Raw genomic sequence first — 27243 nt, 5'->3', positions numbered from 1 at the left:
TCTAGACCAACAGACAATGTATCCATCTGGCAGGGGCTTGACATGGAATCTGACTGGACACACACACACACACACACACACACACACACATTGGCTGCATTGAAATATGCATCCACGTATGAGTGTGTGTGTGTGTGTGTGTGTGTGTGTGTGTGTGTGTGTGTGGGTGTGTGTGTGTGTGTGTGTGTGTGTGTGTTTATGTGCAGATGTGTGCAGTGGGTGTGTGCATGTCATTTTAGATGGAATAAGCCAGTACGATTCATCAGAGAAGGAAAGAATGGTTGTCTCTGAGATGCAGAGAAAGAGAGATTAAGACAGAGAGGCAGAGTTATGTGATCCCTCATCCTTCTCTCTCTCTCTCTCTCTCTCTCTCTCTCACTTTCTCTCTCTCTCTCTGCCCCCCTCTCCTCCCGGCCTGTGCTTAAGGTAATTGAGTCAAATGGACCACATTAACCCGGGCCAGCTTGTGAGTGCCCTGTCATTGATCACATAAACAGTTGGCAGGTATTGTGTTACCCAACAACACAGACATTTAAGCATCCCCTCTGTCCACGGCGGGGGAATCGAAGGAGACACAGAATCCTGCGGACAGGCCTTGGAAATATGGAGTGGCAGGTCCCGCGGGAGAGGAAAGTGCTCTCTGAGGAAAATGGAACTCCGTTGACTGCTGTCCAATCAAGTCATCGTCACCGTGTGCGGTCAGTGACCACAAAACCAAACGGACACACACACACACACACACACACACTCACAAAAAAGCCAAAGTAATTTAATGGTCGGAGTCAAGCTACATGGACTCGATGTCATCAATTTCCGTCTGAAAAGTAATGGCTTGGTGAAATCATTTAATTAACCCACCGCTGTAATCAGTGGTTGCCCAACTGTCGTGGAGAATGGGCTTGAGGTTTTCTCATTTTGTAGTTGCACATTATAGCAAATTATAGAGGTAGACATACAGTACAAAGCTAATTGCCCAGAAGAAGAAGTGAAATAATGTCTCGTGACCACCTGGATCAGTGAGATTATTTGTGTAATGTGACTTGCTACCTCTGAGGACTGGCAAGAATAGGTATCGTGTGTAGGATTAAATATTCAAGGAAGCGTTAATGTGATGACATTTTACGTGTGAGTATGTTCATGTGTGTGTGTGTGTGTGTGTGTGTGTGTGTGTAGACGTAAGTGGGCGTTTATGTAGCCTTTATTAGCAATTTCACTAACACTCATATCCTTGGTGCCCACTATTGTTAAACCAAAATTTAGCAATATGACCTGAAACTCCACAAATCACTGTAGAAACTTCAGTATTTTATGGATGACATATAAGGACTCATCTAGAAGCATCTTCTTCCATAATGCAAGATCTGCAGTCCTTACAATGCTAACAGTAACCTTTCTGCTGTCCTCCACACCATATCGTCTCTTGCTCAGTTAGCGGTGAAGCCACCCACCCTGCTGATTGGGTTTCAAGACACACGGTTGTTTGTACTCCAAAGAAGCACTGATCCCTCCTCTGGGTTATCAAAGGCATATTGTGTGCATGCATTCTTAACACGGAGAACGCACTTGTAGAATTTACTGACTTACTTTATGATCGGCATATTTGTGAAGCATTTTGAATAAACTATTTAAGCCTGGGGGGAGACGTGAAAATCTACATCAACAGTTCAAATGCGTCTCAGATTTCTTTGCATTCCGTGTGTGATTTATTGCACTGATATCAATTGCTGGCCAGTGTATTTCCATACATCAGGCAGCAGGAAAGGACAGGAGACAGAGGGGTCGGACGAGGCACAGATGGTGTCTGGAAGGGTTGGTGGAAGTTGAAACATTGAAATCCTTGAAATTCCTACCTCCCTGCCAGATACATGGGGATGCCATAAGGGATAAAGTATGTGTGTGTGGGTGTTTTGTGTATGTGTGTGTGTTTGTGTGTGTATGTATGGGTGGGTGTTACGTGTGTCTGTGTAGAAAGATGTAATATAGATGCAAGCATGTGTGTATGTAGCCGTCTGAAATGCATAGGTTTGAAACCGGCTGTTCTGGCATGTGTTTGTTGGTGTGTGTGAGTGTGTGTGTGTGTGAGTGTGTGTTAGTGTGGTCATATGTCAGCAGAAAGTGTGAAAGTGTAACTATTTTAGGATGTACAGTATGTGTCTGTGTGTGTGCATTTCTCTCTACATCTGTGTGTGTGTGTGTGTGTGTGTGTGTATGTGCCACTGCATCATGTCCATTAAAACACTATCTCTTGACCTTCGACCCAGCAGCAGCAGCATCCTCGCCAACCCCCTCCCCCCGACACCCCCCAGACCCCCTCCTCTCAGCTTGGAAGACCTGTAGTGTTTACTGCTGCTTGGCTGAAGCTGTCGTTACCCATTTCCCTCCCCTTCAGAGCACAACACTTTACTTTCCGGAGCCATTCCGGCTCTAGACACTTAAACTGCACTTATCACTTTCAGCTCCCTTCTTCAGCAGTCACCCGCATTAACTCCACGGGTTTGGAAAGGTTGCGACTGGTCACAGGCCAGACCTTCTGAGCATGGGAAGGTTGGTGCTCTGTAACAGGTTGTGCTTGTATTTGTTTGTGCACATAATTAATGAAATGAATGTAAAAAGTATGTGATTATCATATGGTTCAAAGAATGGGTGCTTGGGTGTCATACACTTTTGCACACCTGTAAATGATAATAAACAAACAAAGAATTTAAGGGGTCCGTTCACTTTTGAGAGATATTATGATTTTATTTGGAGACTTGATACTTTATTTAAACTGTAATTGAATGGATTTTTGATAAATTAGAGTTAGATTAATTCCTAATACTCATCAATGTATAGCCATCCCCTATTTCAATCCCATTAATCATTGGGGTCCCTGGTGTAATGTGTAACTATCAGCTTTAGGGTTAGTGGTTCATACTGTGTAAGAGATTGTTCTCACAAGTGTTTAAATGTATGGCCTGACAATAGCTATGACTAAGTGTATGTACGGTTTCAGGTCCATGGAAATCAGCCACCTTGGAGCTAGATTGAATGAAACTGAGATGACATTTCAAAGCTTTATAAATACTTCTACACACAATCTGCAAACCAAGCTGCCTTCAGTCTTTAAAATGTCCTTACAACATAAGACAATTGGATAACATAAAACGATTCTCACACACCCCATGAATGGCGGATAATAAATTCAGTTTACTGAAATGAAGATACATGGAAGCATTTTCTTCATATGCCACAGTGTGTCCACAACCTGTCCCTACACAGTAATGATTAGAGCTTTACTTCATAAGATGTAAGCATACAAAATGACCAGTAGGTGGAGCCTGACTCCAAAAAGTGCTATCTCCAGCCAGAAGCCTCGACCAGCGCCCCCCTCACACCATAGCTGTGGCTAGTATTCAGAGCAAGCATGCTTTTCAAACAACAGCAACCTCTTTGATACATTTGTTTCTTATTTGTATCGCCCATTTCATTCATAAGGGATGTCAACGGTTTGGAAAGCCCAGCAGACCCAACACCACGCACATTTTTCTAAATGCTAATTCTAACTGCTGTGATCTGTAATACGTGACTTTAAAAAAAAGTTAAGGCGCCATCCCAATTAATTATACGCTTTACGTTAATGTGTCTGTGTGAAGCTGCTCTGAGATATCACAGTGTCGTCTCCTGGCGTGGCTTGAAGAACCGTTTCATCTTTGCCACTGTCTACTTCAATAAGGGCCTAGGAAGAAGAGATGGGAACAGAGAACTGGATAGGGAAAGGGAGAGAAAGAGAGAGAGAGAGAGAGAGAGAGAGAAAGGGAGAGAGAGATAGAGATAAAGCGGCTGGAGCAGGAGAGAGAGAGAGAGAGAGAGAGAGAGAGAGAGAGAGAGAAAGAGAGAGAGAGAGAGGCACTTTATATAGTGGATTAAAGGAGGCTAAAACGTTTTTGAGCCAGCATTGGTCCCGGCGGAGGCAGCGTTGAATGAGGGTGAATAATGCATGTCTGGTGAGGGAGTAATGAACTGGAAGCAATGAGGAGGAATACGGTTGCTCTCTGCGGGATCAGGAAATGCATACTTTAAAGGCCTCTCCTTCTCTCTCTCTCTCTCTCTCTCTCTCTCTGTCTCTCCCTCTCCTTCTATCACTCTCTCTCTCTCTTTCTCCCTGTCTCCTGCTTTTTGCGTCTCCCTCTCTCTTCCTCTCTATCTATTTTTCTCTCTGCATCTCTCTGCCTCTCTCTCTATCTCTCTCTTTGTGACTCTGGCCTGAAAAACAAGCCAAGCAGACACACGCACACACACACACACACACACACACACACACACACACACACACACACACACACACACACACACACACACACACACACACACACACACACACACACACACACACACAGTGTAGCCCCATCCAATGCGCCCAAGCAGCCCCTCCACGCCCAGTTTATATGCACCCTCTGGCCATGATATGAATATGGCTTAACACGCCTAGTCATGCAATGGTATATCTATTTACAAACGCCCTGGAGCTACACAGGCACACAGAACCGATCACCCCCACACAATCTACAGGAAAAGACATGAAAATGTCATGTCCAACACAACATAGTATAAATCTAGCCACCGCCAGCCTCTTAGTTACATTCGCTTATGGAGAGCTTCATTACGAGGTAGGGGGAAATATCAAAGACAGAACGGTATATCCATAAGACAGTGTCTTTAAATATGGCATCAGTTTAAAGAGATTGCCAGTACCGTAAATGGTCATTGATCATGACTGATGCACCTCACATGGGCTTGAAATCAGATCGATGTATTGTTCTGTACAGTTTAGACTGTGATTGGAATGAAATCAGTGGAGTTTTTGCTTTCGTTCTGCATACTCCTGTTTACAGGGTGATTCAGGACAATAACATTCAATCACAATAAGAATCATACTCATGGTAGTTTTCTTTTAAGTGTGAATACTTAAAAATACTCTTCTCTGTGATTGTATAGCAGAGCTTGAGCAAATGGCAAAGTAATTATTTCACAATGCCTGTTTCACAATGTCTGTTTGTTTGTGATTATGACAAACTTCTGGTCCTGAGATATATGTAATTATAAAGATCATATAGATATATCATATACATATATTTTTTGGCTTCTTTTATTATTTTATGCATCTTAAAGTGGTTTGTATTTCCTTCTACAGTAACTGAAATGCTACAGATTGACAGGGGAGTTCAGTCATGAAATTGGAAATCTCAGTCCAATTGATTGTTGTGTAATTCAATTCAATCAAAGACTTTGGTGACCGGACTGTGTGCAGTTACACAACACAAATAGCCTTGGGTACAATGTCTATACTGTGTGTTTAATTAACTGGTCCAGTGTACTTAGTTGGGCTCACAGTTTTGTTTATGGTGATTACCTTAGAAAACAATACAAACATGGTTTATTCCTAAAGGATATATTTTATGGGGTGCGAAGTGTAACAGACCTTTTTCCATAGACAGAACACATTCTGTGCTACAACATGCTTTCATTTATTATGAAAACCATGTAACAATGTAATGCCTTTGGTCTACAAAGAGTAGTTCTGTCCACACCGACATATATACTTTCGTGGAAGGTTTCTGTCCACGAAAGTCAAGAGTGCTCAGTGTTTTGCGAAAGTACAAAATAGATGATTTCCACCGGCCATATGACTGAAAGTATGATGTGGTCTTTGGTTTGGCCCAATACATCCTGTGAGTCAGCAGGTCACAGAATGTGTTCCATTGACGTTAGCAAAGGCTGCTTGAACTTTCGTTCGACTTTTGAACTGACACTGATGCCTTTGCTTTACAGAACACATTCTGTAACCTACCAAAACACATTCTGTACCCTACCAGGACTGATACCTGGACCGAACCGGAATGTATCAGACCAAAGACCTTTCGTGCACATCATACTTTCAGTAATGTAGCCTAAGAAAAAAATTATATTTTGTACTTTAGCACTGAAGGTCAAGCTTTCAAGGTTCATGGACAGAATTCCTTTTGTAGCCTGCTGACTCATACATGCACACCATACTTTCATACTCAAAATGTACCTTCAGTGGCACAGAACTACCATAGTGGGTATGAGTATGTGCATGAGACAGTGAGAGCTTTGGTCGCCGTGGGAAACCCCCAACCAATAGCATGAGAAATTTGACATCTTCTCCTGTGTGTAACTTTACAAAAAATGACTGGCAGTACTTTTGTCAAGTAATGATATGAAATGTTACTAGATCTCTAGATTGTGCGTCCATGTAGTGCTCATTTTACCTGCACACAACATAATTGTATTACTGTTTCATTTCAAGATAAGATTATAGAAATGAATAACCATCAATAGAATTAAGAATAACCATGACACATCTTCATTGAAAGAGTGGTGCAACTGAAATGATGAAAAGGTTACATAACAGAAATCGCTTGCACCAGCTTGCAAACTCCTCTTTAATGCAAGAACTGCCGTTAGTAATGCCCAATTTACTGTTTTACTATTCATTTGGAGGACATTTCCCACGTATGACTTTTCTGTATCAAATTCCTTTTAAGAAAGCTTAAATGACCATCTGTGTGCTTGAGCAGTCATGCATACTCAACTGCTCCAAATATAGACTCTCCCTGCCTGCCATACTTCTGAGAAATGTTATCCTAAAATCACTCTATAACTCTCACTTTATCTCCAATGTGCGGTACTATCCGATCAGCGTTAGTTATTGTACACACAATGCAATCTTTTCCGAGCACGTCGAGGCCTTGGTCTTTTCATCTCTGTGTGTATCTTACTCTGTGTCTTGCCACTGTGAGTTCTGTGCTGTGGCTTCCTGAGTGTGCAGTGGGTTGCACTGCTCCTGTGAGTGGCTCTAATGCTGACTGTATTTCAGCCTTCCCTCCTGGTCCCTTTCTCAGAAAGGATTCTTATGTAAAAGGGAGGAGGGGGGCGTGGGGGGGGGGGGGGCGAGGTGTCAGAGATCACTTGACACCAGTCCCCCTGGTGCAGCTCTTCCCTACCCACCCCAATGGAGGTAAAGTGTGTGAGAGGAGCTTTGAGTCCCAATCTACTGCCGCCCCCCCCCTCCATCCACCCACTACCACTCACCACCACCTGCCCCACTCCTCCTCTGCTCCCTTCTTCCACCCCACCACCCACCCACCCACCCAGCCACCCCCCCCCTCTCCATCCATTTTCTGCCTGGGTGAGCGACTCGTCTGCCTGAGAGCATTCCATTCGCCCCCTCTGGCCCAGCGGAGCTGCCCGGGCCAGAACACAAGAAGAAAGGGAGGGGAACAAGCAAGACAGAGACAGAGACCGAGACAGAGAGGAGGAACGAGGAAAATAGAAACTTGGGGAGGGGGGGGGGGGGGGGGGAGAAAAAACATGATTTTCTAGGTGAAAGAATGGGAGTGGTAGAAGGGGAAACAAAAAGAATAGGTAGAGATAGAGACAGAGAGAGAGAGAGAGAGAAGGAGAGAGGTGACAAGAAAGATGGGTGGAAGAACACAGGAAAAGATAGAGAAGAGAAAAAGAATTGGAGAACATCCATACTCATTCCTTCCATCCACACTCACTTCACTCTCACCATTGATGGAATCTCTGTAAGCACGCTTAAGTTGAAGAAGGGACCGGAGAGTTGAAGTCAGGTTTCTGGAGTTTATTTTCGCCGTGGAGACCCCCTCTCAGCTTGGTGCTCAGAGCAAGGCCTACCTGATAGCAGAATGTGTAGGCATTTATACATTTCAGTCAGGTAGAATACAATAGAAGAGGGGATGACCACACCCTTTAGGTGAGAGGAATGGGGAGACAGTGGGGGTGAGGGGTTCACCTATGGGGGGAGGGGGTGATACTATGGCACAAAGGGTCTTAGCAGGAAGGAGCCTATCTGGGGGGGGGGAGGGTTCACAAGCCACTTGTTCAGGTCTCAGTGAAACAGACGGAGTACACATCCAAAATGAGTTGCAGATACAACATAAGGAGTTAATGTCTTACAACAACAGAATAGCAATATTTCCAGTTCCATCACCATGCAGGTATTGGGGGGAGGACTTCCACACACCAGGGAAAACCCCAGCCCAGAACCTCCCCCTGGGGAACAGTGTGGAGTGGACGTCTCCCCCTGCAGCTGAATGACATTTAATTTGCCTGGTGAAAAGAGTGCTCATATATTGAACAAGCACCGTTGTCTCAGTGGCGACTGTCGAAGAGAAATGAAGCTTTCAATCCGCGGAAGGCTCTTCATGAGCACAACAAAAAAAAGTGTCACTCAACGTAGCGGGCAATTTGTTTCGGCCTGTAACAATGGATGATTGTATTCTCATCTCTACAGAGACAACGTTCATCCACCAGTTATAGCCCGGGATGGCTTCCTGCTGATAAAAAAAAAAAAAAATGTGTGTGTGTGTGTGTGTGTGTGTGTGTGTGTGTGTGTGTGTGTGCCACATCACAGTTTGCAAATGCAATTTGACTGTGTCCGCGGACATCCTGCCACAGAGTAGCTGCCAATCTCTCCTCCCTTGTGCTGGCTGTCTCCAGCCTCTGGGAGTTCCACCTGGATGCACCCTTCCGCCATTTGAATCAGAGAGGCATAAAATCTGACCCAGGTTCCCCTCTCTCCAACCTCCTCTGTCTCCCCCGAGGTCCGTGGCCCACTTGAGTTTCCTTGAAGTACTACGATCTGCCTGCAGGTATCGAGGGCCCGTAAGGTGGTGTACACAAGTATATGTGTTTACCAGGAAAAAAAAGACTTTGTGCATCTCTGGTTCTGGTTCTATCTCCACAACCACCAAAAGTAGGACTACAAAGCCTAGTACAGCTGCTACTACTACCATTCTTCATTCTAACTAGGGATGAGCCAGTCCATTGTGGCCAAATGTTGTCTGCATTTTTTTCCTCGACAAGAACAGAATCCATTAATGTCATTATTTTTACCCTCACTCCCCTGAATATTCAATGCCATACTTATATATTTATACAGAAAGAGCCTGTTTGACTATGATTAGCTCTCTGATCCGACCCCCTGATTTCGCCCCCCTCTTCCGTTTGCATCAATCATTCATTCATAATGCACCTTGAGAACACAAATGTGCCTTATTTTCCTGTTTCGGCATCCTCGTCCTGCCCATAAAGGCGCCCCGGCACTGGCGTCCCGCGTAATGAGAGAGCCGTGTTAATCTCAGTGCGCACGGAACCGTCCTGGCAGGGTCTGGGAACCCAATCACAATTTCCTTCAATCACAGGGCCGCCAAAACAAGGGCCAATTTGAATATCTCCCACCTGAAAGTCGGGAAACTATTCAATTTTAATGGCAAAGCCCGCGTGCCCGTGCTTCTGTACGATGCTTGAGCCTGCACCATTGTTGCATAAAATATACAGGTCAGAAAAGTAGTTGGACAGCCTTTGACAGATGTGCAAGGGACATGCTTTTCCCACATTTGCAACACATTTAATGTACCCTTCGCTGGAGAAGGGGGTTTATGCATTTTCATAATCAGAGCCTTTCTAAAGTCACTGAGCTATCAAGCATGCTCTTAATTCGGAGATGGAAATGCGGACATGCCATTAACGGCCACAACGAACCACTGAAACCACTTGAGGATGGATACATCTGTGCACTCATACTTGTCTGATTTCTTGATGGGAGAGACAATGAAGAAATGTGCATATTGAGGAAGAAATGGAGGTGGATACAAAGAGAGAGAGAGAGACAGAGAGAGAGAGAGAGATAAACGTTTGACTTTTAAAAGCCCTTTAAAGCAGCAATACGGAGTTCTGTTTCAAAACTAGTAAGCTAACTACCTAAAAGGCATGCAAAAACCTTGCAAACACCACCAACAGCCCAGCTGACACTGATTGAAGCTTGCCAACACACTAACTGGTGTCTTTTGGCAGTTTAGCTGGCAATGTCATTCGTGTGAAAGCTTTTCTTCAATTTTTGCAGGGTGTACCAGCCCGTTACACAGAACTACATAGGGCATATCCTGGATGGCTAGTGGGGAAGACACAGGTGTTTATCTGTCCTTCACATGACCATATGCTATCAAAATGAATTTGAGGATGGTACTAAAACTAGTTGCCTATAAAACCATATCTCAAAAAGTGTCAAATTGTTGCATAGTGTTACTTTAACTGACTTAAATAATTAAGGGAATTCCAATTCATCTAATGAAAGCAGAAACTGAACTATTAGACCGACATCCACCCCAACTGACACCACTGCTCCCCCAACACAGCGTATGATCTGAAATGTTATTCACTGTTTTAAAAATGGTATACTTCACCATAAAGGGTGGTTTTACCAGAGCTATCTGAGCTAAACCGATAACCATAGCATCAGTCATAGCATGCTCTACTAGTGCAACTAAGGCATACAGTGAAGCCCTCATGATTGTACCAAGTCAGAGAGCACCGGCACATTTCCCATACACCCAGAACACACCAGAAACGTGTCAAAGCAGGGGAACAAATGGAGGCAACGGGTCAACACAAGGCCCCCAACCATGGATACAGTCATTGAGTCTCAAAAGAACAGGTGTCACATGGATTATACTGGTAGAAGCCCTAGACAAACAAGAGTGCAAACATGGTGTTAGGCCCTCATAGCCTTCTGTTTAGTGGATGTCTATCGGTGTTTCAATCTCTAATGAGGACACTTGGTGGAGCCCCTGGACCTAGTGAACTAAGTGTTCGGTGAATGCACCGGAACTTCTTCATCTATTATGCATATTAAGTGAACAGCGACATGCTAAACCTCTTAGCCACAGCTGAGGGAGAGTATGGGGGTTATCGTTGAGCTCCAGATCTAAAATGTCAGTTAGCCTCTTAAGTGTCTTTATCTAGGTGAGTGAGCTCTCAAATAGTTGTAAGTGAGAACAGACTGATTTATGGAAAGGGGGCTGTGACGAAATATAGATTTAAAAGCCTTCGGGGAGCCTGCACATCAGAAACTATCAGTCTTCATATAAAACGCCCACGTGTGGTGTTTTAAAGGATCTGTCCGTTGCAATGACCGAGCCGCTCAAATAAAGAAACACGTAAAGTGACACATGCAGACACTGAATGTCTCTCTCTCTCTTTCTTCCTCTCCTTCCCTCTGTCATTAGATATATACAATACAATAGACATGCTGGAGGCCAAGAAAGGTTTTGCTATACATTGGTATAATGCAGACGTGCAGACATGCACACAGGGCATTTTGGGCAAAACAGTTAAAAAGAAGATTATAAACCCAACATCTCAAACTGTATGAGTTACCCTATACATCTCCTTCTCCAGTGACCATACTGCATTCATTTAAAACTTCAGCAAAGTGACATTGCGATCATATCCATTTCCGAGCCGTAGACAGAATGATGACAACTACACACACCTCTGTCACAGAGAGATGGTGATTTCCCCCCCTGTAGAATCTGCCTATCTTTAGGGAGAGCTGTGAAACAACGAGCAATTCTGACAATTCTTTCCTCAAATTGGAAGTGCAATTAGATCATGCCAAAGTAAACGTCTGCTATACTTGAGTGGCTGAAAACCATTAATAAATCATGTCTTGAAACTCTAGTAATAATCTGAGCTTTCTCACATTTAACTTCATTGTGCATTGCAGGACTAAAACAATGATTTTATCATTTTACAACAAGAATTGAGAGATGTCAATGTGTCTCTTGGTGCACAGTCTTTTTCTATTACACTGCAGTCGGATGGACTACTGATTGTTTTCACCCCACCTTTTCTTTTGTCTGCCCCCACATTATAAGCCCCATAATGTTATTTAATCGTGGACAAGTGTTTTAAACTACAGAGAAAAGCAATTATGCTAATCGCTCCTCGGCGCTCATCAATCATCCACAACAGCGCTGTCGATGTTCTGAAGTGAGATCCGCCAGTCGTTTCTTGCGGGCAGGTGTTCCAGAGAGGGAGAGCGGAACACACCCTCATTAATTTGAGCGAGACCTCGGGGCTGCTCACTTGTCTGAGTCTGGCGGTCTCCCCGAGCAAGTACGTCCTTCAGCTAAGGATATTAAGAGTCATATTTTGTGCGCTCAAAATGATCACTAAACATTTGGTTACTGAGGAGGTTTCGCTATTTGAAATTTCTTTCTAATAACAGTTGTGCGCTGTCTACGAATTGCTAGTTTTGTTTAAAGTAGAGAACTGTATGAATTAATTTCACCTGTGACATATGAACTTCTTCAAGACTTTTTTTTCCGAGTGGGTGTTGAAGAGAAGCCTGGAGCTTTAAAGGACAGTCTGTGACGTCACGGGGATGGATGTTTAAAACAAACGTGCATCTGGGCTGACGTTTTGTTATGGATTTTTTTTCTACTGTACAACATGTTTATTCAAGCCCGCTGCGTGAAGAGGAGTTAACAGTTTATATGCGATAGCTAATACATTTATTAAGGGACTGTTTATCAAGTTTTCTGCAAACAACGAATAATCAGATCCGTGGGATTTTGCCTGACTCCTGCAGCTTCGTGCATACAGTAAAGGATTACTCTTATCTATGAACGTATGACAGCCAGCACGACTTTGGCGTGGGACTGAGCCATAACCTCCGTCTTGGACCATGTCATATTCGCAGTTTGGCTATTCATACACAACTACACCGCAGGTAAGTGTTCTTTATCTACAAGAATAGTAGCAAGACATGATCTGTAGCCTAATCTGTCATGCCTGACCCTGATAAAATATCGGCATAGAAAAACTTTTTCCGTATAGGCTTGACAAGTTTTATTGTATTTAAACTAATTATCCAATTACGTATTAGTTGAATTGTTATGTTAACGCTCACCTCACCTCTGTTTACAATTTGCATAGCTGCTGATGGCTACCAACACTCTGAGCACCTATTGCGAGTCCAACAGCAGGTCCTTGATGGAGCCCAGTCTAGCGACTTCCCCGCAGAGCTCGCTGTACTGTCCCGTGTACGAGAGCAGGCTTCTGGCCTCGGCTCGGCATGACTTAAACCCTGCAAGCACCATTGGGGTTTACGGGAGCCCTTACACCAAAAGCCAGAGTTACGGCACCTACACCTCATATGGAAGCGACGCCACAAGCCTGTATTCGCTGGTAAGACTTGTGTGGTGCAACTCCTGAAAACTATGAATAATGACAATGCAAATTCAGACAAAGAGACACTTTCCAGTTAGAGGGGAAGTTTTCAGTGTTTCTCATGAAGTGTCTCATTAGTGGCTTTCAAGACTTCTACCAGTTCCATCATAACATCTATCTATCTAGCCTCTAAGTAAACTAATTAAACAGCACTTCATTATTTCGCCTAGTCTATATGGTTTGTCTTTGTCTGTTCTTTCACTCAACTAATTAATGGGATTTATTTTATTGTAGGGAAAACTGGATGGAAAGGAAGCAGCAGCAACTGCACATTCAGGAGTTGCGCAAAGTGCATATTATCCATATGACCACACCTTTAGCCAGTATCCATACGAAAGATACGGGTACAACTTTTTTTACAGTCTCTGCCAATGTTTCATGTTTCATATTATGAAGATGCACATTGCGTCTATGATTGTGAAGTTTCGTGTTTCATATTATGTGGACAATGATATTAACAAGACTCTGAATACTGTCTGCTTAGATATGGATCTGTGGATGTGGCCACAAGGAGGAAGAACGCCACCCGGGAGACTACAAGCACGCTGAAAGCCTGGCTGCAGGAGCACAAGAAGAATCCTTATCCCACCAAGGGCGAGAAGATCATGCTGGCCATCATCACGAGGATGACCCTCACACAGGTATCTACCTGGTTCGCCAACGCGCGTAGGAGACTCAAGAAGGAGAACAAGATGACCTGGTCCCCGCGCACGAAGAACTCAGACGACAAAGGCTGCGATGACGACAGCGACGACGCGGAAGGCTCACAGCCGGAGCCAATCAAATCCGTGAAGGAATTCAATGGTTTGTGTTCTAACTTGGAAATGGCATCAACAGGTGTTCCTACTGTAGGCCATACAACTTACATGAAAGCTGTCCGTTTAAGGTTCAACTGTCATGTCTCAGTTGTATAGTCTACTGGGTTTACATCTAGTTTCACTAAAGTTTACATTGAGTTTCAAGATATTTTATCCATTAAACAAATTGGGCCTACTCTTACATTATGTTATTTTCTTTATTTTCAGATAATCAGATCGGGGTGGACACCGACCTAGCGCAAAGTGATTTGGAAGACTTTGATCTCACAGAATCGGATGGTTCCGAATGCGAGCCCAAGCGTCAGTTTCACGTGATCACCCACTCGCAGGGACGTTCAAATGATCGCATTGAAGTGGAGCCAGCGAATGCGTCCAGGCCAGAATCCTTTGATGGAAATGAAGGCTTTCATAAAGACTGTGCCAGATCACTCACACAAGACAGCGAAACAACAAAGCTATTCTATCAACAAGACCAGCCAAGATCAGGGCCCAAACCTAAAATCTGGTCCCTGGCACAGACAGCCATTTCTTTAAACCAAACAGAGTATCCGTCTTGTATGCACAGATGCCAACCGACCAATCCTCCCTCTCCAGCCGGTCCTCAAGTCCTGGGTGTGGCGGATAGACCACAGGACTCCCCTGTCGCTACTCTCAGGAACTGGGTCGATGGGGTCTTTCACGACCCCTTATTTCGACAGAGCACTTTGAATCAGACTTCATCAGACACTAGGTTGTGGAACGAGGCAGGTCTTCCACAGGACAGTTCACTTGGGAACGTTACCGCTACACAGCTCACTTAAGAAAAGATAAATATTTTTATTTGTTTTGTTATTTTTTTATATAAAGATACGTATTTGTGTTGCCTAATACACACATCATCAAAATATAGGACAGCCAAGTCTGGAAGGTCTGCAGAAATATGAAATATGAATGATTATTGTTTGGGAGAAACACAGTGACGTTGGATAAGATTTTGCCAAGACATTTTTTATTTATTGTGCTTTTTTTGCTTTGCAAGACACGTTCCCACTTTTTGTCTGGAGGCATGTGGGCACAAACCCCGAAATGTAAAACGTGTATTGTTTCCCGGCCATCATTACTGTATGATAGCACACTAGAGCACACATGTTACAAACAATGCGCCTTGCTAACAGATCACTGAAAATAAACGGCCGCTGAGAAGAAAAACTTACAGTGTGTAATTGAATTGTGGGCCGCTGTCCGTGGTACTGAAACATACACACAATACCACGTTGAGCACAAAGATGTGCCTGGCCAGCGACCTGACTCCATCTCTCTCTCTCTCTCTCTCTCTCTCTCTCTCTCTCTCTCACACACACACACAGCCAGACGAGAGAGAGAAAGAGAGAGATATATAGAGAGAGAGAGAGATGGAGAGAGCGTGTCTTTGTGTATGAGCGCGTGCGTGCGGAGTTTGGGAGCGTGCGTGCGAAACCACAAGCCAGATAGAGGGATAGAGAGATACTTTTGAGCTCCGCTCGTGTGTTTATTGGAATATTGGAGGAGGTTGAGATCAGTCAACCCTACTAAATGTAAATACACATAGGAGAGTGCTGCTAAATTGTTAAATCAACGGCGCTTTTACACAGACCCCAAATGAAACCGTACTCAGTCAAGCATTGCTTTTCATTAAGTGATTCTGATTGTGTCAACAAGGGAGCTGCACCGTGGAGATCGACTGCACTCTCCCCGCGTCTTGAGCAAGCCCCATAAGCTCCATTAATAGGGCAGAGTTAAAGGATATGGCCTGCCGACGATCTACGAACCTAATAGGTTTATCGACTGTAGCAATTCCCTGCCGATAATTTTCGCCCCAGGAGACAGCCGAAACGTCCAGTAGAAGTAATATATTTTGACGCAACACATTCACAAGGACGAGCTGCAGGTTCAGAAACATTTAGAGAAAGCCTGGCTGTATTGGAGTTAATAGAAACCGCCTAAGGCGATCCCTTTTTTTTTGTATTGTTTCACCTTTTTGGTAAAGTGTTACTGTTCAAGTGTTTTTTGGTTTTCTATAACCTATAGGTAGGTATAGTTTATACATTTAGGTGAAAAAATAATGTTTTGAGGTGATTTAGATTGAGGAAATGCAGTTAAACTATTTTGCACCAGTTTAATCATTTGTGTTTTTACACGATACAATTACGAAATACAAAATCTTAGAAAGATATGACAAAACATTTGCCATTGCGAATCACAAATGGGTCTAATTTCACAAATTTCACTTGGTGGATTTGGATAATGGCTCAGAACTACCCATAAAAAGAGTATCAAATGGATTTTCTGTGACTTTTACAGTTTACTCTCTAACGTCTAAATTATTTACTTTAACTTCTCGGAATTGAAAAACGAAAAGAAAGACTGTCTAAGGAAATAGGCGCACACGGAAAAGAGATGGACAATATATTTATTTTCGTTTATTTCTATTTCTATATATATTTTAAGTTTGAGGCTTAGGATGTTTAAGTATTTATTAGAACAGAGCAGGGATCTGCCACTGCCTTGTATGGAATTAACTATTTCAATCTGAATAATTCAAGACGAATTCAGCCGAGAATTCCATTCTTTTTCTGCTTTATAAATAAGTTAAGTTCAAGATAACAAATAATGACATCCAGCTTTTTCTACCGTAAACTTTACTTCCCTCTACACAATGAGGTGAGAAGTGAGTCAAACCCGATCTAGGCGTATGAAGCAAATTTTAAAGTTGCTAAGAATGCCATACGTTTTTTTAGTAACGTAAATACAGTTGTATTCAGTTTGCTCATACTATTGTATCTTATATCTTTCTGCCCATACCCCGGCCCTCACAGACATTCTGCCCCGGGAAGGAAGAAAATACACACTTAAAAACAAAGAAAACCGTGTTTTAAAACCACTTTTAAAAAGGGGGGTGTAATGTTCGCCCCCTCTATAACAAAGTTTCAGGTATAACGGCAACGCACAGTGGCACACTTCGGTTGAAAAAAGCTTACAGGCCTACCATCACAGCTTAGCCTAAAATAAAAAAAATGAGTGCCCCTTACATCACTTATTTCCCCTGACTATCACCCAGAACATGTACAGCACAGAGGTCTTGTCTGGTTGCACGAACACGATATTTACAGGGTTGCTAACACGCCTGGCTGTTCCACCAGCCATGTAATGCCATTATGTCCAGTTTGTTAGTCTACATATGGGATAAGTTACTTAAATCTGTTCCACCTCCCTGTTTCGCACAAAAAGACAGAGTCTAACACGAAAAGTCACAACACCCTGCTACTGAAAACATGGCCCGCTGGGGTCAGCTCCTAGAAATTCTAGCAATTCAACTCACGGCGATAAGATGCACTAGTCTTAGTGAAAGCCTTGCATAATGATATAACAAAACTTCGAAGTAAGTCAACTTTCGTGTAGCCCAATTAGTGATACTCTAATTTCCGAAGATAACAGACAGTTTGAATCTGTTCCTTGAGGTGTGATAAGGTCAAGTGTCAGTCTAAGACCAATCAGCTCATAATATGTCTGGGCCGAGAATATGGAGGGGAGAGCACCCGGTGGCGGACTGAAACGACACCATACCAGGCCACCATGTTTACGCAAACCACTAGACTGACAATATTGTAGGCTGTGATGTTACAGGTACCAGACTATGTTCATCTGGGGGAAAAGTTATCCAGATTACAAAATACTCAAATTTGGCACTGACCATCAAGTAGCCTATCTGAACACTGAGTTTTCAAGGTATGCTAGGCTATGGGTGCGCCCTCAATAACTCACCAAGAATACTTACAACTGTTCAAGGCTAAACACATAAAACAATTAGCCTACACTTTTTAGAAAGACAACGAGATACAGAGTTAGCTCAAATGTTCAAATGATTATCTTTACATTCACGTATTGTCAATTTGTATTATTATTATAGCAGCAACCTGTAATATTATAGTGTACCTGCAGATGGCGATAATTATTTTTGTCTTTGCCTGTGTCACAGTGGTTACTGTGTTGCATTCATGGATTATATATCATTATATTACTGATCATTATATTACTGTAGCCTGTTTCGCTGAACAGTGTGTGCACTTTCCCTATATGGCATGACAAGCCAGTGCTGACAAGTTCTAGGTTTACTAAGTTGTACTAGTTGAAACATATTGTCTTTAATGTCATATAATTGCTATGTTGCCCTCATTGCTATTATATAATTCCTCCATGAAGACTTAAGACTATATAGCCTACGGGTCATTATGTAACACTGTTATAAGCTAGGCCCTGCATAGCTAGCTGAGCTGGGTGGGTGTTTTTTAGCTATGTTTTTTAATTACCTGGTCCCTCACTGGCAACCATGTCATTATTTTGCAGCATTTAGCTCTGCTCCACCGTCCATTTTGCCAGGCGACTTGTCTAAAATGTTATCTGTAGAAAAGCAGTTGTAATGTGCGGGGACACGGCTGCCAGAGGGAGAGTCGCACCTGATGCGTTGATTCAGAGGTCCGTCAACTCATTTATGCTCGTGGCAGGCCAAAACGACCATCAAATGTCATCAAATGTCCCGGTGCTCCCGACGGGGCTGTCCGGCCCTGACATGTACCATGAGGTGCGGACAAGGCTTGTGTTACAGAACCTTACTCTGCCCATTATTCAGTTCATGCACCTATTTGTGTTGCCAATTATGATTAAGTCATGTAAGTTATACATGTACTATACTTTTTAAATGTAAGTTGTGGACCTAAATGTGATCTACAACACCAGAAAAATTGTCTGTAGTTATAGATCCTCCTCGTGACTCAAAATCTTTGTTTTTCTGTGAGCAGTGGGATAGTGAAGAGGTCAGGGAATAATAATAATAATTACTCATTTTTTTCCGCACAGCAACGTTTTTTTGTATATGGACAACTGTGTTTTTCTCAACTTTCTCTCGCATACGGGCAGACACAAGCACAAGCCTTCACGTGCACACGCGCGCTGATACAGACTCACACACACACGCGGCTTTTCCGTCTTCATCTGAGTGTGGAAACTCTCGGACCCACCTGTCACGGAGTGTGTCTGTTTCCACAGGAACTGCGGGCCAGCTGTCTGAGCAGAAAGACATGACATGGTCTCATAGGTAAAGGTCAGAACTAGTACATGTGACTTAGAAGAGGGCAATGCTGGTAATTAGTTCCAGTGAGCGCTAACACATCACAGTCTCAAGTTGCGTAATGTGACAGGTCAGTGGGGTAATTAGAGATAAGATCATGTCATTGCGTGAATGCGTGGGCGTGTGTGTCAGCGTGCAAGGAAAAAAGTGTGTGAGTGTGTGTTTTATTGTGGGTGTAGCGCTCAGAGAATGTCTGCTTATTACAACTTAGAAGTCACACAAACCTGTGTGGTTGCTTAACGGAAAGTTTTCATTGAAGTTGAAATCTTTGTGTCGAAGAAAAAAATATCTCTAGAGCGGTAGTGGTTCTCACTCTCTTGACAGACACACACACAAACACAAGAAATTACGATAGAATATGAATTGAATAAGAAATATTGTAGGTGTAGAACTAATTATGTAACAGCGTCCCTGACAACATCAAGCCTAAATCAACAATGTTACTCTTTCCTGCATGGTCTATGTTTTCACGCCAATGAATAATCGAAAAGCTTCGCTGAATAACGCGGAGTTCATATGCTCAGTTTCACTCCAAGATTTTGCTTCGAGGAATGTTTGAACTAACCGACCGATTCCAATGTAGGCTACTTCTCTTTTGAGGGTGGTGGTGAGGGGGTCGACCAAGACCACCACTTTTAACAATTGAGGCAGCTTCTCTTTCTACCATAGCACTGGACAGAACATACAGCATATGAGGGTTAATGAGAGTCGGGCTGTCTTTCTCCTTCTGTCACCGCTCCCAATTATAACGGCATGGCTGCGTTTCCCTCAACCCGAAACCCTTCAGCTAGAAAACCTGGTTCCACTCCATGCACCACCAGAGACTGCAGTGCCTGCAGACCGCACACGGGCCAATTTGGCACGGTCAAGCCAACAGAGAATCCTCCTGATTAAATATATATATATATATATATATATGATCTTCCACAAACATGTATTGTTCCACCTTCGTGGTCTTTATCAGACTAAATCCCCATTGGTGTTATTCCGAATTTAGCGGGAAGAGACTAGACAAAGACTGCTGCTTGGCGATGCGGATTATAATTCACATTCGTTTCCATGTTGTTTATATGGTTGTCATTCCCATATTTCAGGAAAGCTCAGAGCTCGGTCATGGCTAGGTATATCTTGTAGTATCATGATTTGTTTTACATAAATCCACTGAAGACCTGCTTGAAATTTAAGCAGGCCTCCAGGTCCACGGTGAACCACAGCCTACTGTAGGTGGGTGGAAATGGTTTCCTTTTGTGTCTGTTACGCTGGTTTATGCTAAAGGTTATTTGTTTGAGTAAACCACAAACAGAAAAAAATCTGAATTTGATGGTGCGTCACACTGACATTTTGGCCAATGCTTAGCTCCTGACAACAAAGGTATTGATTTGGCACACATCCATGTTTAGGAGGATTCTAGACCCTAAATAGCAGTCAATTGGAAAGCCAAAATCATATCAAACTCATATTAATTCTAATTAATTCTATTCCTACAAGATTCCTACAATTTTCAGGAGAGGAGGCCTACAGTAGGAGCGTAGAATATCAAATACCACCCAGGCAGCATTCTTCTCAATTACCATGAGACTGCACAATCATGTTAATGCTCACAAATTGTATTTGTCCATTCATTTCAAGTCTATAGTTGATCAATGAATTGGTTACTCATTCAATCGAATTGGTATTCACTGAGCAAACCATGCTGTGAAAGTATAATTTCTTCAAATTCAGATCATGCTTTGAAAAAGCATGTGAGCATTAACTGATAAGGGCTTGCAACCCAAGAATCAGAACAGCCACGTCCTGGCCTGTGCAAGGGAGTTGTCTAGTTGCATTAGTAAACACTGACCTCTACCTGTGAACACAGAGTATTGCATAACCGACACATCACCCTACTTGATTTATAATAGACAAATGATAATACGTGAATGTAAAGATAATTATTTGAACATTTGTGCTAACTCTGCATCTCATTCTCTTGCTAAAAAGTGTAGGCTAATGGTTTTATGTGTTTAGCCTGGAACAGTAGTATGTATTCTTGGTGAGTTTTTGAGGTTGCACCCATAGCCATAGCATACCTTGAAAACTCGTCGGAAAATTCATTTTGGCTACTTATTGGTCAGTGCCAATTTTTTTTATTTTGTAATCTGGATAACTTTTCCCCCAGATGAACATAGTCTGGTACCCGTTACATCACAGCCTACAATATTATCAGTCTGGTGGTTTGCGTAAACATGGTGGCCTGGGATGGAGTCAAATGTCCGATCTGAGAGAAGCTCTCTGCATTAGTATTTTTCAACCAAGTAAGCAGTGGCTGAATACAAAAATGAAATCATATGTAAAAGAATAACAACCTGTTACCAGCATGCATTTTTCCTTGTTGGTTTTTTAACACCTTATATCAATTGGGAAAATCTGGTTACAATATTTGAAAGAGCTTTGTTAGTTGGAGTGACTATACATTTATAAAATATCAGACATCATTTGATTGTGTTACCTTACCATTAAATAATCCATTGTTATAGAACAGGTAGTACATGAGGTGACAAACTAAGCTTTGAATGGATTTGTTTAATGTATAGGACAGGACATCTTAAAGACAAGTATAATGCATCTGTTTAATTTAAACAGGTTAATAACTTATTACTCAGAGTCAGAACACCACAGAGGGAGGAACGTTACTTCAGTGATGAGGCTTCTGCTTGAACTGCAGTCCACAATAACCGCATGTGCCCACTTTTGTTGTTTTGTCCTGAAAATCAAGACAAAAAAAATCAGCGTTAGTGTCTTGTCTTGGGCACATCTTTCAGATGTCTCAAGAACACTTCAGGCAGGCAGCCACACACACTATAGGATAATGATATGTGTGTGAGCAGTCTGTGGATAACGTAGAGATGCCATGCCAAGTTCAATCATATCCCTACCGGGATACTTAATTAGGTAGATAATTACCAAATTAATGTAGACTTTGGGGTGTCCCAGCGCGCCACCGCCACCATCACAAGACACCACCCTATCTTCAACATCAGACACAGGCTCCTCTGCCACCAATTTGATGGCGAAGTTTTTGTTCACCTAAAAAATGAAGAAAGTTGTATAAATCACTTCAGCCAGCAATTAACTAACAACTAATGAGCTGAAGTAGAATAGAAAAACAGATTGGGAAATACTTGCCTCTTTCTTTCTTCCAACAAACCTGGCTCTTCGCACGTCATGTTCGTCATAGACCTGAAATGTGACAACCTTCTAGTTACAACTAAACACGCATAGGCAATGTTACACAAATTAAACTCACAACCAAATCTGGTGGAAATATTAACGTTAACGTTTTTTTCTCATAACTGCTTGACGTTGACATGTTAGCTTACCAGCTAAACTTGCTTGGTGGTAACGTTTCGGTAACGCTACCTGGACAATACCACACTGCGTTCAGCTGCCGCTAAATAATTGTTTGGCAGCGTGTACAAATAGAAGTCCATATGGCGATTAAACACCATTAAAATGTAGGACTTGGAAAACTAACCATGAACTGTTAGCGTATTGTAGCTAACTAGCTAGCAAACGAGCTTAGTTTGCGTTGGCCTTGTCGAGAGTCATGTAGGTTATTATGATTATTCATACAACGTTACCTGCCCAGTGTGAGTAATCTCCTCTCCGTGCTTCGAAACTTCCACTCCATAATGCTTTACGGGAACAGCAGACAATCTCAGCGGAGAAAGCAGAACCTTTGCATTTCTGGTGAAGGACAGACCTCTGATGACAACAGACGCCATGTTTTCAGTGATAACTACCCAAAATGCTCTGCGTGCATGGAAGTGACTTCCATCGGGTTCTGATCCAGCTGAAAAAAATATGTCAGATATTTATTTCATTTCATTATAAGGCAAACTATACCAGAACTCAGTGAATATATTTTGCGACGCTCTGTACGTATTTGTTTCTATTTTTTTTTTTTAAATATCTTTGTTCATAAAAAAAATCGCAATCGCATTAGGACCCTGAAGAAAGTTAACCTACGTCATACAGGAACCTTGTTTTGCATGATGACCCGATGCATGCATGTCTTTCACCTCTGAAATCATATGAAGAGTTGTATACCATTTGTAATTTAAATCTGCAACTAAATATCATCTCTCAACCGTGCTTTATACAGGTATGTATAGCAAATAATTTTCGGTTTCACTTCAACTCATATCCTCTTATTATTATCTGTTTCTCGCGAATCTAGTCTAGCTAAAAGCTAGCTGATGGTAGTTACTTAGCAGCTATCATGGGCAAAATGCAATCAGACTAGCTAGCTAGCCAACATTTTGTAGTTATTGGCGGTGCTACTTTCATCGTGTCAAGAACTGCATTTACTTTAATTTGTCGAAGAGACAATTGATCAGTATGAGTATACGGCTCCTTGTTACATTTACGTCAGATTAAGGAGTTCATGTCTGACATTAGCGAGCTAACTAGTTAACAGACTTACCTTGCGCACATCAAATAAAGCACAGCTAACTTAAAGCAACAATTTGACACTTTTTGAGGTATGGTTTTATAGGCAACTAGTTTAGATACCATCCTCAAATTCATTTTGATAGCATTTGGTCATGTGAAGGACAGATAAACACCTATGTCTTTCCCACTAGCCATCCATGATATGCACTATGAAGTTCTGTGTTCCGGGCTTGAACACCCTGCAAAAATGGAAGAAAAGCTTTCACAGAATGACCTTGCCAGCTATACTGCCAAAAGACACCAGTTAGTGTGTTGACAAGCTTCTATCAGTGTCAACCGGGCTGTTGGTGGTGTTTGCAAGGTTTTTCCATGCCTTATAGGTAGTTAGCTTGCTAGTTTGGAACAGAACTCCTTATTGCTGCATTAACTGTTAGCCCTGATGATAATCATGTATCATCAAAAGGAATGTAGGGACGCTACAGTTACCTACACATACATACCTAAAACAGTAAAAACCGGCATAATGTGCCATAAAAATAAGTCTTAAAAATCGAGGAGCACTTTTATAATAATAAATGCTATAGTGTAAACGGAAATAAATAACTAGTTCTGCAGATGCATACTTTAGTGTTATGTTTTTTGTGCCTTTTGCAGGTTGCGACACCATGGTGGCCCGATTTCTGCCCCGGCTGGTCAACACTGTTTCTCATCAGCTGACACAAATGGCAAGGTGTGCTGCTCTCCAACTCCCTGCATCCTCGGGCCTGCGTCGGTGCTTCACCACCATCACCTCAGTAACGGCACAAGCCAAGAGGATTGTGACCCCTACAGTTGGTGTGTGCTCTCAGATTCGAGTGCCTTTGCTTGGACAATGTCAGCAGCTTGCATGTGTGCAGCCAGTGTCTGGGATGAAAACAAAAACTGCCCTGAAAAGACGGTGCAAAGACTGCTTCTTTGTCTGGCGCAGGGGACGGCTGTTTGTGTACTGCAAAACCCACCCAAGACACAAGCAACGGCAAGGATAAACAGTGGAAGACGCCATCGAAATCGAAATCACTTGCAAAGCTGCTGCGTGATATTCGAACGTTGTTCTCTCAAAACAAAAGTGTTTCAACTGTTTTCAACAGTTTTGTAAATAAAAGTGCAAATTCATTAATACTCTCTCCGTATCATTGCCCGTATCAGTGTTGTGTAAATGGAGGACATGGCTTATACTTTTGACTTTCTGGTGCAGAGACTCACTAACGTGTCATCATGGGGTTATAATGTGAACTACTGTTAAAAAAAGAAATATCATTCCTTACATTACAGAGCAGTAAGTTGCAATGCATATGTCTAATCTGAAATGCAGGGTGTGGTGGTTTCAGAAATTAATTATTCTCTATCTACATGCCATATTTTGTTGCAACAGCTAACAGAGATTATTTAATTTCAAATCATTTATTTTCACAAAACTAAATACTAAATGGTACTATTTCACATTTGAAGATTCCCCATTTTGTAGATTTGGGCATGCTCTTGGCATATTGGTATTTATTATCCCAATACATAGCAATAAAGCTTTGTGGTGAGCAGCTGAAACAATGCTCAGGAAGAGGGTGGTAATACACATTAGTACTGTTGAATATAACTAAACTAAGCATGGAGTTATCTAGGTGCCTTATTCTGTTGTGAACATATATTACCAAAAATGATGTGGTCAACCCCAACCTCTTTCAGCAAAAACACTATTCAACGCTGCAGAAGGCTTCGTCTTAGAAGTAATACATTTCAGTCTTTAAATATAAGACTCTTAATCATCCCTCAGGGTTTTGATGGGGTTGTGGTCAGTTTTTGTGGACTACTTTATTTTACAGATACACCAAAGGATTCAAGGTACAGAAGTAAATACTGGTATTCATGAATGTGAAAACAAACAGCTGTCTTTTTGTGAGGCCTACTTTTAATTATAAAAAATGTATCTGTTACAGACATGGAGGTAACTAAGAGCAGTCGCAGAGATGACACCAAAATGACTGACAGGTAATGGAGCACCACAACCTTTCAAATGTTGCTATTGTTCTTTCTTAATGTTGCTGTAAATGTAAGGCACTGGGCATTTCAGAATGGCTCTTTCTATTGCTCATGTTTGTGAAGTAATACTGCTGTGGCCGTTATTGTACACGGCCAGTAAATGGCATGGTCGAGTTGGATCCACCTATACCTATTAGGGTGTCTAAACCTTTGAACTTGTGGAACATCTGTATTTATACATTTCTGCAAATTAAATTAAAATTTATTTTCTCAAATGAACCATGCTTTGTAAAGAGGGAAGTGTTTCCACATGATGGCGCTAATATCTCATTTTAAAATCCATACATACCGGTAATTGTATGTATGTGTATTCTCATGTATTCAGTTGTCAGTGTTTTTTATAATTTGTTTTGAATATGGTTCCCTAGAAACAAAACTATTTAGCATCATTTGTGAAAATGTAACCATGTAGTGCCCTACTTGAAATAATAGGGACATAATATTTGGTATATATAATACATACGCAAACATATCAGCTAAAAAAAATGGGTTTTTCAAAAATGTTCCATACATGTGATTTACTGTCATGATTCTGAGGTAACACTACAATGTCATTCTCATTGTCATAATAATTCTAAAAAGCTGCCCTCAAAATCTCTCTAGCATCTTGTACATTGTTCTTTAAAGTCATGCATGTATTTTGATTCCAGCCATTTCACACATGCCAAATGTCTGCAAAGAACAGAATGCTTGTTTCTATGTCAGTGATCCTCTCATAGACAGAAGTAAGCTAATGTCCTGAGATAAAAATGATCATTTTGATGCATGGCCTTCATGTTTCATGTTAAGAAAAAAATTCTACTGGGAAATGTGCATATACCCATTCCAGTGAAATAACCGAAAGCATTCATAGAACAAGCCTACTCTGCCTCTGTGCTGTAAGGGTCCAGGTAAGCAAGACTTAAGTCTTGGAAGACCACTGTTGCCATGGTAGCGTGGAAAAAAGCAAAAGATAGATCTATTTCAGTTGCCTTCCTCAAATTCAATAATTTCTATTTCTGGAACATGAAGTTCATGCCATTGTTCACACACACACACACACACACACACACACACACACACACACACACACACACACACACACACACACACACACACACACACACACACACACACACACACAGATGTCCATTCACACATGTACGCCTACACTCCCAATGTACAATGGAAATTGTTTAAAGTCTCACTTTTGTGCATTGCCCAGTGTGTACCAACAGACAGGCAAACTGAGAATGCTTTTGCATTTTATTTGCATTATCAATGCAAATGCTGGTTTATCTGTCTGTTCCGGTATTTGATTCGATTACTTTACAACTGACTGCAAGTAGAACAATCTACTACCATGTGTACTGTACTTGAGGTTGCACTGGCAAACGTGGTGGTAGACTATCCGTCTATAAATACTTAACACAGTTTGGCTAATATAATTAGAATGGCACACAAGATAGCACAAACTTCAGTCCTCACACCAAATCATTTCTGAATATAAAGATCACAATGGAGGCTAACCTTGCCCCTCCACCGATACAGCCTATGTTGAATATTCATTAAGACATATAGTTTCTGAGGGGACTGAGGAATTCACATCATTCAATATTAACTTAAGTATGTGGACAGTGCAACTATGGCAACTGCCCACATTGAGTTGTTTTGTCAATAAGCCAAGACATTTCCAAT

General features: G+C 42.0%; 2 protein-coding genes across 2 annotated transcripts; one reads left to right on the top strand and one right to left on the bottom strand.

Moving 5' to 3' along the window:
• Nucleotides 1-10617: 10617 nt before the first annotated feature.
• irx4b (iroquois homeobox 4b) lies at nucleotides 10618-15264 on the top strand. Its single transcript, XM_031586057.2, has 5 exons — nucleotides 10618-12598; nucleotides 12805-13056; nucleotides 13333-13442; nucleotides 13583-13902; nucleotides 14124-15264. The coding sequence occupies exons 1-5, from the start codon at nucleotides 12554-12556 to the stop codon at nucleotides 14714-14716; spliced, it is 1320 nt and encodes a 439-aa protein (XP_031441917.1). The 5' UTR covers nucleotides 10618-12553; the 3' UTR covers nucleotides 14717-15264.
• A 6342-nt stretch (nucleotides 15265-21606) lies between these two features.
• On the bottom strand, nucleotides 21607-22856 carry ndufs6 (NADH:ubiquinone oxidoreductase subunit S6). Its single transcript, XM_012818238.3, has 4 exons — nucleotides 22680-22856; nucleotides 22225-22278; nucleotides 22003-22125; nucleotides 21607-21802 (listed from the first exon to the last, which is right to left on the bottom strand). Exons 1-4 carry the CDS (start codon nucleotides 22821-22823, stop codon nucleotides 21734-21736), a joined length of 390 nt encoding a protein of 129 aa, XP_012673692.1. The 5' UTR covers nucleotides 22824-22856; the 3' UTR covers nucleotides 21607-21733.
• Nucleotides 22857-27243: the final 4387 nt, after the last annotated feature.

The sequence above is a fragment of the Clupea harengus genome, chromosome 19, assembly GCF_900700415.2.
Source record: "Clupea harengus chromosome 19, Ch_v2.0.2, whole genome shotgun sequence".
NCBI lineage: Eukaryota > Metazoa > Chordata > Actinopteri > Clupeiformes > Clupeidae > Clupea > Clupea harengus.
This window is presented reverse-complemented; position numbering and strand designations above follow the sequence as displayed.

What these genes read in the sequence shown, in the direction of transcription:
- ndufs6 (XM_012818238.3), bottom strand. Translation starts at nt 22,823, where the DNA reads ATGGCGTCTGTTGTCATCAGAGGTCTGTCCTTCACCAGAAATGCAAAG. An exon ending in AGATTACTCACACTGGGCAG is followed by an intron (nt 22,279 to 22,679) that starts GTAACGTTGTAT and finishes GTCACATTTCAG; the next exon opens with GTCTATGACGAACATGACGT. An exon ending in CCAAAGTCTACATTAATTTG is followed by an intron (nt 21,803 to 22,002) that starts GTAATTATCTAC and finishes CTTGATTTTCAG; the next exon opens with GACAAAACAACAAAAGTGGG.
- irx4b (XM_031586057.2), top strand. Translation starts at nt 12,554, where the DNA reads ATGTCATATTCGCAGTTTGGCTATTCATACACAACTACACCGCAG. An exon ending in CATACACAACTACACCGCAG is followed by an intron (nt 12,599 to 12,804) that starts GTAAGTGTTCTT and finishes CAATTTGCATAG; the next exon opens with CTGCTGATGGCTACCAACAC. An exon ending in CCACAAGCCTGTATTCGCTG is followed by an intron (nt 13,057 to 13,332) that starts GTAAGACTTGTG and finishes ATTTTATTGTAG; the next exon opens with GGAAAACTGGATGGAAAGGA.